Raw genomic sequence first — 12,840 nt, 5'->3', positions numbered from 1 at the left:
TCAGGTTTTAGGTGGACCGGCATTTTTTATTATCACTTTGTTTTCAAAACTCGACCTATTATTCTTAATGTATTCCACATTCAAACTCATTCTTAATTTATACGTTGAACAAACACAAAAGTAATCATAAATTAGTATAACATGCAATTGATATGCCTTATTAATAATTGATATACAAGATCGATATAACCTGCAATTAAACTTCAAAACTTTCTCAGAGTAAGAAAAGTTTTAAATTCAAGAGACAATGCCTGGCAACGGCGAGTACTGACTGAACTGATAATAAGTAATCTGACCATCACTCATCTCTTAATGACAAGTTTTATCCTGTATGCTTGTATCGAAGAAGCGTAACATTCGCTGAAAAATAGCAGATGGTAAATTGAAACAACGATATCGACAATAATATCAAACATACGCGTTTTAGTTTAACTTTCTACTGAATAAACCGTTCCTTCTGATGTGGTGGTAAAACTCCGAACGCCGTTCTTGATATGGTATTATTTGCAAAGAATAGTAGGTAATGGTATGGACCCACGCTTTCGACTGTTCCACAGAATATGCGACAAAGCAGTTAAATTTTGGATCGCAATCGAAAACGAACTGCTACGAACATAGGCACAAGTCAAAGTCGGTCTGCAAGTTAAGCGCGCTTAATAAGTAGGTACCTTTTGAATGAGATATTATAACCGAGCCGAGTTTCGTATTGTGATTAGCCATGTCGGAAATCTTGTTGGTTGTTCGGCGCTCGGGAGCACATATTAGCTGGCCGCCACTGACTTTAACCAGTGATTCCTGATATTATTTGGAGTAAAAAAGGTTCATAGAATTTTGGCCTCGGGTGACTATTTCAATTTTTGTTATTCAAAAGCAAAAAAAAAAAAAAAAAATACCGGTCACTCAGCCGAGTGAATTCCCAACCTCTCACCCTGACCCTAGTTGTCCAATACCAACTGATTTTTTAATGTTTTTAGATGAACAAAAAAACACTGATATCCGAGACCAAAATATAATTAACATTTTTTACTCCAAATAATGCCAGGAATACTGGTTAAAGTAAGTCAACTACGTCCCTTAACACCCTGTATAGTATAGTGTCTCATAAAAAATTATTAACTTTGGCAATTGGTGAGTATATTTTTATGAAAACACGGGATCATGTGTATATAAAAAGTGAAAAGGCGAACACAATATGCTCCATACATTTTCTGTATTTGAGTTAAGATTATAAATTCAACAATACACCAAACATAATAAGCATATTATGTATGTTACAGTTTGTGAGATAATATCTGCAAGACCAGCTCGCTGCTTATTCATACACATTTACCTATTTACAAATATTGTGTTTTAATTTAATACTATTAAAGTAATTACACCGAGAGAAAACACTCAAATATTAATATACATTCATGTTACACATTTATCAAACTAAGAATATAAATAATAACATCGGGTGGTATTCACTGTTACCAAATTACATGTTACCTAATGGTAATGTGGTAATGAGTGGAGTGGTCACGGATCTACGAGATTATTGCACTGCAACATCTACACCTAGAGAACTTAGCTTTACCACACATACAAAGGAGTGAAAACCATCTTAAAAATTTCTGAACGACATCAAAACATTATATTGTACAAAAATCATTTAAAAGAAACAGTGTAAAACATCTAATCTTATATTAATAAATGTATAAATTACACAAACAGTGGTCCAAGTAACATAATTTATAGTTATCTCACTTTAGGGCTCAATGGCTGCCCAAGTCAACGTTCACTTCTGTGTAAATTAGTTAAGCCCTCGATTTGGGGAAGGAACCATCCATTTATTTATTGCTCATAGTTCAATTTATATGAAATGTCGCTAAAAAAACAACTTCCCCTTAGAGAAAAAGTAACAAGAATGCTCTCAATTTATTAAATACCTACATAATATTGTGTTAAATAAATAATTACTCCTACACTCTTAAAAATACATTGGACAGTTTTTAGTTTAAGATTAACTCTGAACATGTGAATATGTGTTATATTTAATATGTCTATCTTTATGTAGTTCTTTGTTATATTGTTGTTATTCAAGATGTCTTTTATTCCAATGGAAAAGCTAGAAAAATATTTATTGTAGATCAAATTTTAAATAAATATGCAGCATGAAAAGTTACGTAACAAGTATTTTCTATTATCTAAGCCGATTAGTTTTTTAATCTGCTTTAAGTAAATCAAAAACGTAACATTTTAAACCAGTTTTTTTTTACCAAATAAATACATTATTTTATTAAAACTTCCATAAAAAAGGTACAAAAACAATCAATGACGATTCTTTGTTGCTATCATTACAGATTAAATTGTGTCTCACAAATCCACTATTATATTATGAAATGAATGTTTAAAACAGCCAACCTCTTTCTTTCATTTCATGGATTCTCATAATCTAACTTATTATTGTTTCTATAGGTACTTTCCATTAGTACTTATATATACCATTCAGCGATGGTAGCTATGATTTAAGTGTAGGTATACTTATTGTATAAAAGAATTCATAATCTGCTCTTTCATAGACGGCGCTAATTTAATTATCTAACAAAAACACACTTTTTGCAAGTTATGCTTTAAAATATTAAGATGAATTATTTGTTTGCACCCGTAAATACGCAATTTGAATAAATAGTTTCGTCGGTGTACAAACTCAATTCCTTCAAGGCATACAAATACAATATTGGATTGAATCACAGAAACATTATTGTATTTGTGTGCCTTTCTTGAAAGAATTGAGTTTGTATATGGACAAAACTATTTATTCATAAAACTATTGCGTATGTATTGGCGCAAACAAATAATTTGTCTTTATATTTTAAAGCATAACTTGCAAAAGTGTTTGTTTCTTAAAATAATTAAATTAGCGCCATCTGTGAAAGAGCAGATTATGAATTTTTTTAAGTTCCTCAAGTGCAATGAACGTTGTGTGATTTCTTGTGATATCTGGTGATGTTGATGTTGACAAAAGAAAATTTAAAACATCAAGTATATAAGTTTTGTAAAGTGATTTGAGCCTTAGAACAGTACTAAAATGAGCAGTGTAGTAAGCAAGTAGAAGTTTGAAAAACGATTTTGGAATATTCAAATGCAATAATAAATTTTCAGCATTACATGATAATTTCATGATAGCACCAAATAATACATTTAAGATATATTTATAGCCGGTATAAAAATAAATAGGTACTTGGTCTGAAGCAAGGAGTTAAAAATAAGAACTTATTCCATTTCACCTTTCAGTATAACACTATGTATATTATAAAATAGCACTTAAACATCACAAACTTTATAATGACAGAATCTGTTTACCATTGAAATGGAACTGCGAAACCGAGTTGCAAATAAGGGAGGACACATTATTTGAAAACAAATAGAAAATCTCCAGTTAGAAGGTATTACAAACTCCGCATGTTGTAGTTCACAACATTGTTGTAACAGTTAGATACCCAAAATATAAATGAAAAAGGTTTGAATATTAAAAACTAGAACTGATTAGGAGGTGTAAATAAAAATGTCTCACTCAGAATTAGAAAGCGGCAGATATCTTAATAAATCCCCATACATCATGCATGCAAACTAGAAGTGAGTCATTCCACATATTTTACGAACTTAAGTCCGATTCCGAGTTCAGCCGAATGGACTCGTTCCTTTCGGTCCTATAATTCCGCCGGACTCATCCGGTGGAATCAAACTCATTGTGTAGTTCGATTCATTCTGCTGGACTCGCCGAACCCTGTGGAACGCTACTGAGTTTGGTAACGATAGAAGTTATAGGAGTTACAAGAGCAAACTAACTTATCAGATTTACTTACGATTTGACAGGGGAGTGGGCAAAATGATTCAGAATCAGATTCGTTGGATTCGTTCCGTCCGGAACGACACACTTCTAAGACTATTATAAAAATGTCTGTGTTAGAATATGTAGGTAACTTTCATCATTATGTATGTATATAAATTATGAATAAACATTAGTAGGAATCCCAATTTTCGAGCGAATCAAAAAATTTATACCAAATATACAAGAAATTTCTAATTTCAAAATTTATTCTATTGTACAATGCGGCATGTTCTGCAAAATTGAGGATTTTTCGTGATAACAAGAAAGGAAATTTACAGGACTAATCTAGGCAGAATATTTATTTTTAATATACAGGAACGTTACAAGTAACAAGGCTGTCACCAATTATATAATAGCACAATCAGTTACCATATAGAAATACAACTGAATCAGGTGATGCATGAGCAAGAAAGTTACAAAACGTGAGCGACACTTTATTTACCATTTGAAAGCCTTAAGAACAAGTCTTTTACAAAGCTGCGGATTAGGCAGCCTATTTATTTTGAATACACAGGAGCATAGCAAAAGGCTGTCTCATAATTAGCAAGAGTATTTGAATAATAAAGAATAGCAGATCATGAAAAAACTTTGGTAGAACTTTGTTATGAAATATGTTCTAATACATAATTTTTATAAGTCAATATGTGAAAGATTTTTCTACTGATTTCTTCTGCAAATTTTTAGGATTTAAAAAATAATTAATTTAAACATCATGAGATAATATAACGCACACTCTTTCATTATAAATATTATTACGTACTTAAATGCTTTATTCTACTGATGACATTTTGTCTGTAATGTACCATAAACCGCATACAAAGATTGAACTCTCATTTATGTAATTATGCAAATTGTTTTATTGAATACATAGATAAATAATAAACAAGGTTGTTTTATTAAATTAATACTGAATTTTGTACTCCGAAACTGCGTTGAGACTTTCTTTAATAATATGATGAAAGTCGCAATAATTTCAGATTTATAGTCAAATATAAGTGTGTTGTGCTTGTTTCTCACCTTCGGCAGTGATCAGCTCTTTGTACTTCAAACACTTTACAAAGTCACTAAAAAAATACTATTCGTAATACTAGATTTGTCAGAGGAGCCCGCACAGTAAAACGTCCACATACCAACATTATACAAGCTTTTAGCCAATCGAGCGATAGCTACCCAAATTTAGGTGGGTGATGTTTAAATACATCTATTTGAATTTCACTTTTGTTTTCAGGAACTAATTGAATGCGGAAATTAACCCACTTCTCGGCAACCGATCGAGCTGAAACTCAGCAGATAGACTCATTGTCGATGACAATGCACTCTATCAACTTTAGGTGGCATTCACGTACACAAACGCGGACATATATACGCATTTCTCCAAAATCGGAAATAAATGTCAGTCTTACCCGACCGGAATTTGGCGAGATTGTTAGCGTGGTTAACTCTAAAGCCTTGGAAGGAAGGTACAATCCTCAGTCAAACCAAAAAAAACAGGTAGAAATTAGTAAATATCTCAAAGCCAAATATAATATTGAAAATTATAATTGAAATAATCGACACATTTCTATGGGACCTAACTTTTTACTTTGGAATTTTCATTGACAGTAACGAAATAATTCAAAACATGTAAAACTTAGCTCTACATACTGCAGTGTACCTGAAGGTAGTCATAATTTCACTGGACTGCAAATATATGGATAGGGGTTAAAAGTTCACAGCAGTTTAAGGGGAGGAAGGTTTAATCCACAGTCAAACAAAAACGAACAACAACAAAAATCTTTGAAATTGGCTACTAGCTGGCCCACTAGTCGGCAACTAGGTCGAAAATTAATGAATGAATTATAGTAAAAAAAAAAAATTTTTCATGGGGTTAATGTTTTAATATAAATTACAATGAATTATAAATTTAGATAATTTGAAAAAAAAATTTTGTTTTTAACCCCTAAAAATTGGCTATATTCATTGGCTTTAAACCGTGACATCTAGGTGGATTCATTGGCTTTAAACCATGAAATCTAGGTGGATTCATTGGCTTTAAACCATGACTTCTACGTGGATTCATTGGCTTTAAACCATTAAATCTAGGTGGATTCATTGGCTTTAAACCATGAAATCTAGGTGGATTCATTGGCTTTAAACCGTGACATCTAGGTGGATTCATTGGCTTTAAACCATGAAATCTAGGTGGATTCATTGGCTTTAAACCGTGACATCTAGTTGGATTCATTTGCTTTAAACCACAGAAAGCAGAAGTTTCCTTATACATATTTGGAGGTAGGTTATTAATTAAATCGAATGGCCGAATCGAAAACCAAACACCCGGAAATTTCCATCGCTCGAGTGGTTATTAACAAGACATTGCATAATATCTAACCATAATTGTTATTAACATACAAACGGAAAAGATTCAAATGTAGTAAAAGTAGTTTATTTCATCACATCGCTGTTACTAACAAAGTATTGGATAAACTGATATAAATATGTACCTAGTATTTATTTTTGCTTTCATTAAATCTTTATTTAATAGTCCAACAGTAACAATTTTACCCAAAAACCAAGCTGGAGTGATAAAAATAAATATGTAACTAGAACCAAAAGTAAAGATCACAAATAATGGGCCTCACACACCACTCAATTTGGTTGGTTCAACCGTTGTGTCAACCGTTGAGTGTTAACTTTATTGCATACAACGGTTCAACTTTACATTTAACTCAACCAGATTCATAATAACCAATCAACGAAATTGAGTGGTCTGTAAGGCCCAAAAATTATGCAAAAATCTTTACTGCTTGCGAAAGCCCAGTTTCAATAAATTAACATATTACACACATATTTTTTTCTATTCAAAATACTTTTGCGTATTATCTTTTTCCATTTACAAATGTGGTGTTTTTCCATAAAAAATAGTTATAATATATTTTAGAGTCTTAATTTTTGTTGATAATTAAAATAATAATAAATTGAAAGTAATTTTAAAGGATATGATAATAAAATTTCTCCATTTAAAATGAAAACCATTGACGGGCCCTTAAGGGTAAAAGGAACAAACCAAGTTGGCAACTCGCATCATAATAATCACTATTTAGTCCTCGAAAATAAAATCTGCTTACAAATTACTATGTAGTCCTTTTTAGAATGGGGCGCAAACTGCTAGCAAAAAAGATAAATAGCAAAAATTCTGGCTTATTTCCACATATTTAGACAATATGTGTTGTAATTTACTCACCTCACACAATTTGTATCGCTACGCAACCCAATTTGATAGTACATATTAGGGTGTGTATAAACAGGACAAAATTTGCGCGAGTCGAACCTCAAATTACGGGAAAAGAACGAAGCAACCGCATGCTGCGTTTCACGCCATTTGCGGTTGCTCGTTCTTTTCTCATATTTCGTGGTTCGGCTCGAGTAAATTTTGTCCTGTTTACACGGAGCCTTAGACGGTTCAGTCAAAAACGAACATTTAGACCCTGCACAGAAAAACCCCACAATGAACTTAGCTACAAACCGTTTCCTTTCTTTAACAAACTTTACTTTTTATTCGATGAGTTCTTGACGGCAATCAGAATACAACTGATGTCGTGGTATTTCAAGAAATGCTGGAACCCTCCTGGTGCTAAAATTATTGTCACATGATTTGCCCCCTGCTTGTCGAAATGCTACCCAGATTTTGCATTATGACATGTCTATATATTTGTTGGTCTGTGGTATGTAATGTTTTCTTGTCAACTTATTTGGGTTTGCTCGTCAAATGATATGGTAAAATAAAATGATAGTATTTTAATAAAATAAAAAAAGCATTTTATTATGTGCTGGTTTTGATTATATAATTTTTAATAGAGTTCTGAGTACGCTTAAATTCTATTGGAACATTATACTACATATTCCAAACGAACCTTCAATTTATGTTCAAATACAGCATTTTTACTTTTAGTTCACTGTTTGCAAATAAAACACAGTACTCTCTCAGTAATCTGCCCTCGATTATTTGACAACTAGGTGCTATAATCTGCAGATATTTTTACTAGTTGAAACCACCAAATCAAGTTCCATAATTTGCCAGTATTCATATATCAAATTCAGTAGTCGGGCGGAAGCCAAGCTATAACACGTACACTGTTGTGTTATTTTACTCTTACTTACTCATACTATACCGTCGTCTAGCTTGTTGACGCTGACTATTCTACCTATCACCAGGATTCGTTATTGTTTTTTTATGACATTTCGGTTAGGTTAGATTTGTTTTAATTTTTAGCATATTTTGAATACATGCACTATAATCCGCCGCTTTCATGGCAGATTTGTGAGAGGGTACTGTATTAAAATAAGATTTTTAAATTATGTATAATTCAATGATTTAATTTGAGCATCTAAATCATTTAAAAAAACAGTTGTGTTTTATTTTTCAAATTCATATTTCATATATTCATTTAATTTTGTTATCTAGTTCCCTAAATGTATTGAGATTTTTCTACCCATAACATACAAAAGCACAACAAAATTTACACAGTAAGTTGTTTTATTCAAATTGGAGGGATGATTTAAGACATCTCGATTAAACCAAGCGATGCTGTCAATATGTCAATATGGACATTTAACACAACGTCAAAGGCTGACATTAATTTTTCTACAGTTATACCCCTCGGTCCAGTGACGTATGAGGTGCATCTCGGCCTGCTTTCTTTTCATCTTCATCAAGTCGATCTTTAGTTAAAAACAACTTTATTTCAGTCGCACAAAAAGGAGCCCCTCTCTTTTCTGCACTTTAGTATGATCGATGTACTATTATTTTTTTACGAAATATACGAAAATAATTTATTTAGTTTATAAATTAAATTTAGTAAAAAAAAAAATATTTAAAAAAAATTGGTTAAAAGGATTTCAAACAAATCATACTCTAATGTCGAAGAAATACCTTTAGAAAAACATAATTGTATCATAACAAATACTTACTTTTGTTTGACATACAGACATACATAATGATACATGTAATAACCGCTCACGTATAAATCTTAAATGTAAAGGACATTTCCAACATCAGGTTAGCAAGTATGTACTGTTACAAATATAAATTCTATTCTTGCGGGAAATTGAACCGTACATAAAAAATATAGTAAGAAATTAAAACTTCACATAAAAAGTTATTTGAATTATACTATGTACACGTTTAGGAGAAATTTTTCTAAGACTGTACATCTTTTGTTAAGAGACAAAAATAAATTAAAAAATCAATTGTCTAAAATTTTCACAAAACTAAACAACATTTTCGACACTAAAAACATCAGAACAATAGGTTGAAATAAATATTACACTTGTGTATATAAAATTAACATACTTACCTAAATTGTAAAAATACTAATGATCACCAAGAGAACACTTCAACCCAACACTATTACACAAACCCACTACCAAAAGCTTTCTCACTTCTTAGCGGAATATAATGAGAGATGATTGAAGAGAATAATAAGTGATGTATAAAGGTTAGGTAGTTGGTACCAATATAAAATTACAAGCGTAATAAGAGCGTATAAAGCTTCTATAGGATGAAGAAGTCTTCCATCTCAATATGTACATGATATAGTAAATTGTTATATTAAGTTTTGTGTTATTGGTAATACATGGTGTATTGCTATTGGATAGTGGGGAAACAAACCTTACTTAAACCAAACACATTAACGCCTAATCAGTCGAAATCGTCTGAACGTAACATGTAATCAAATAATGGGAAAGGTTTGTTGGCTTTTGATTACCTAGACAGATAGGGATATTTAGAGATTGCCACAATAATAATTAATACAATTTGGCACCATCTAAAAATTATTTACAAAAAAACATAAAAATCACCACAAAACCCAAGAATTCATCTACGTTACAATGCACTATTTTACGACTAATCATAATAAATAATAAATATTCTTACATATATAGTAACACACAACGCAGTATAAATATTTGACAATAATTTAACACATCCATAAAATTGATCTATAAAATGACTCTGCTTCTATCTGCATACTAGGCAGAATTTGGGATATATTTATGTAATCAATTTGAGGTAAACCTGTAACACTGTTGGTCAACATAGACCGCAACACTTTGAGGCATCACCTAAATGTACTTGGCATATACTGAACTGCTGGGCGGGAGTCATGTCGGCTATGAGCTTGATGCGCGCCCGGTGCGAGTCCATCACCAGCGGCTTGTCTCTGCACAGTTCGTTGACCAGCAGCAAGCTGGAGGCGCCGGCTGAGGTGATCTTGTCTCGCACGATGCTCCCGCAGGACTGTGCCTTGTACAGACGCCCGCTGCGACCCAGCAGTCCCGGTATTCCAGGTAGCCGAGGCAAGCATAGTTTCTTGTGCACCTGGAAATACCTACTTAACAATCTCACTTTTTTAAAACTATGTTTTTCTGACACTGTTACCAGCTTGTGGCAGTTTTCCTTTTCTTCCATCCGCACTTGCGGACGTAAAGGCGAACTTAAAAAATGCAATGCGGAAACTTTTTCAGGGGTTGGGGATTTGGCAGGTTCTTTTCTAACATCCGGAGTGAGTTGAACGGGACGCCTGCTGAAGAAGCGAGCGGGATGGAAGAATCCTTTGGGGCGTTGAGCCGGCTGGAGTGCAGCGGGCTGAGTGTCTTGAGCTTCCTGCACTTCGGTGATCCGGTTGAGGGACTGACTCTCCCGGAGACGAGTCTCCCCGGCGCGTCGGCCCCCGCGGTGCCGTCGACTCAGACTGCCCCCTCCACCTGGCCCCCCTCCCCCGCCACCCCCTCCTCCGCCACTCTCTCTCCGCCCCTCCCCACCACCACTTCCCCCCCCGGTCACTTGGCCTGAGGAGCCTCCTCCCCCTCGGCCCCCGGTGGCCCCCTGCTCTTGAGAATCACTTGAATCATCGTGAGAGTCCCTCCGCTGTGAGATAGGTTTATGCGTTGGAGTGTTGAGGTGTTTTGGTGGCCGCTTTTTCCGTCCTTCGGAATCTTCATCAGATGCGTCTGAGGAACTACAACTGGCTGTTCTGTGACTTTTGTGATATTTGGTTCTTCTTTGCTGATACAAACTAGCTTTAGCGAGATCGTCCACCTCCTTAGTATGCTTAGTGGGTATTAGGCTATCATTAATGGAGTGCTTCAGGGGTCTGATGGGCGAGGGCATGGTTTTATATATTGGTGGAATACTTTCTACGACATGAACGCTACTTCTAATAGGGATGGATATAGTGGAGGCCTCCTTTATGGAGGTTGTCAACGGGGTGTCGTCTTCGGAAAGAAGTGGAAGGGAGCTTTTAAGCGTATCTGCTCTCACCAAAGCGGGAGTTTTAACGATTCTTGGAATGGAGTAAGTAGGCGCAGCAATGTTTGTGTTGAGGGTGAGTCCGGACTCTACAGCGGACTTGGGTCTTCCCATCTCTCCGTAGCAGTTATTTTTCTTCCCAAAGGAGGACATCCATCCGGCAGTGGTTCCCATTCCAGCATTACCCAAACGCAGGCGGGTGTTCTCATCCTCCAAATTAACCTAAATAACAAATATAGATAACCATTAATGAACCTGCTTTTTTGTTTGCAAATTGTACAAACTATGAGGTGGTCCCAGCATGAAAATTCTCAGGCGTTAGGAACAGAGATTTTTGCTCAGAGCCCAATGGTTTGCAAGCATTGAATTTTTACTAGGAGCACATGGAAAAAATATTTTCAAGTTAAGGGTGAAGCTAGTAGTTCTGTAAACAGTAGACCACGCATCCAAATAGTATGTTTATATCACAGACATATGAATATATAGACTAGAAATTAAAGATGAGGGGTAAAATCAACTGTTGAAGAACGAAGGGGGTAAAGCTGACTGTGATTCGTCAATAAATCAATCTGAGAGTATATAGGCATCTCGCATTATAATATCACCATTTAGTTCTTAAAAGTAAAATCTGCTTTTGAATGAATAGACATTTTTACATGGGAGCGCAAATTACTCGCTACGTTATGAACAAAATTTGCGAAGTCCAAATTCGGCAAAATAAATTTCTTCTATTTTCAGAGTCGAATATTTCGTTTACGTATTTAGTTAAGACACTTTTATAAATGTTCATAATTTACTTCCCAGCAACCAACCAGCTTTGTGTTCAGACGTATCTCGATGTGATAGTATATGTTTCTACAACTGATCCATATTATACGATGTGAATATGCTTAAAATAAAGTAAAATCATAGACATATGAATATTAGTAGACCTGCCCTAAGTGATTAAAAGCGTATTATCCCCACTCCCCATACCGGTTCCATTGGAGCCGGCTGTGCTCGCGTATGGCCTCAAGTGAAATTTGAAAACGTGACGTCATCATTCTTGTGCGAACTATGGTCGAGGCATCATCGGTTCATTTTACGAAATAACACGGCAAAATGTTGACTTGTACTATGAAAACTTGTAAAAATAGATGTGAAAAAGAGAATAAACCCAATTGTCGTATTACATTCCATATATAAGCATTATTTTACTTTATTTTGAGCATATTCACATCGTATAATATGAATCAGTTGTTACTATCACATCGAGAAACGTTTGGACGCGAAACACAAAGCTGGTTGGTTGCTGGGAAGTAAATTATGAACATTTATAAAAGTGTCTTAACTAAATACTTAAACGAAATATTCGACTCTGAAAATAGAAGAAATTTATTTTGCCGAATTTGGACTTCGCAAATTTGTTCATAACGTAGCGAGTAATTTGCGCTCCCATGTAAAAATGTCTATTCATTCAAAAGCAGATTTTACTTTTAAGAACTAAATGGTGATATTATAATGCGAGATGCCTATATACTCTCAGATTGATTTATTGACGAATCACAGTCAGCTTTACCCCCTTCGTTCTTCAACAGTTGATTTTACCCCTCGCCATTATCTTCTCGTCTATTAATTCCTATGTCTGTGAGTAAAATAATGCTTATATATGGAATGTAATACGACAATTGGGTTT

General features: G+C 34.2%; 1 protein-coding gene across 1 annotated transcript in view; it reads right to left on the bottom strand.

The window, feature by feature from the left end:
* Window positions 1-1,075: 1,075 nt before the first annotated feature.
* Snrk (SNF related kinase) overlaps window positions 1,076-12,840 on the bottom strand; it is a 98,179-nt gene continuing 86,414 nt past the window's right edge. The window contains exon 8 of the mRNA XM_089633198.1: window positions 1,076-11,387. Within this exon, the coding sequence (XP_089489324.1) occupies window positions 9,948-11,387 (1,440 nt within the window). The 3' untranslated portion in view covers window positions 1,076-9,947. The remainder of the gene's footprint in view (window positions 11,388-12,840) is intronic.

This window comes from Hesperophylax consimilis, chromosome 7 (assembly GCF_061612785.1).
Source record: "Hesperophylax consimilis isolate HC1 chromosome 7, BYU_Hcon_1.0, whole genome shotgun sequence".
Taxonomy (NCBI): Eukaryota; Metazoa; Arthropoda; class Insecta; order Trichoptera; family Limnephilidae; genus Hesperophylax; species Hesperophylax consimilis.
Note: the sequence above shows the minus strand (reverse complement) of the source record. Positions and strands in the feature narration are given on the sequence as shown.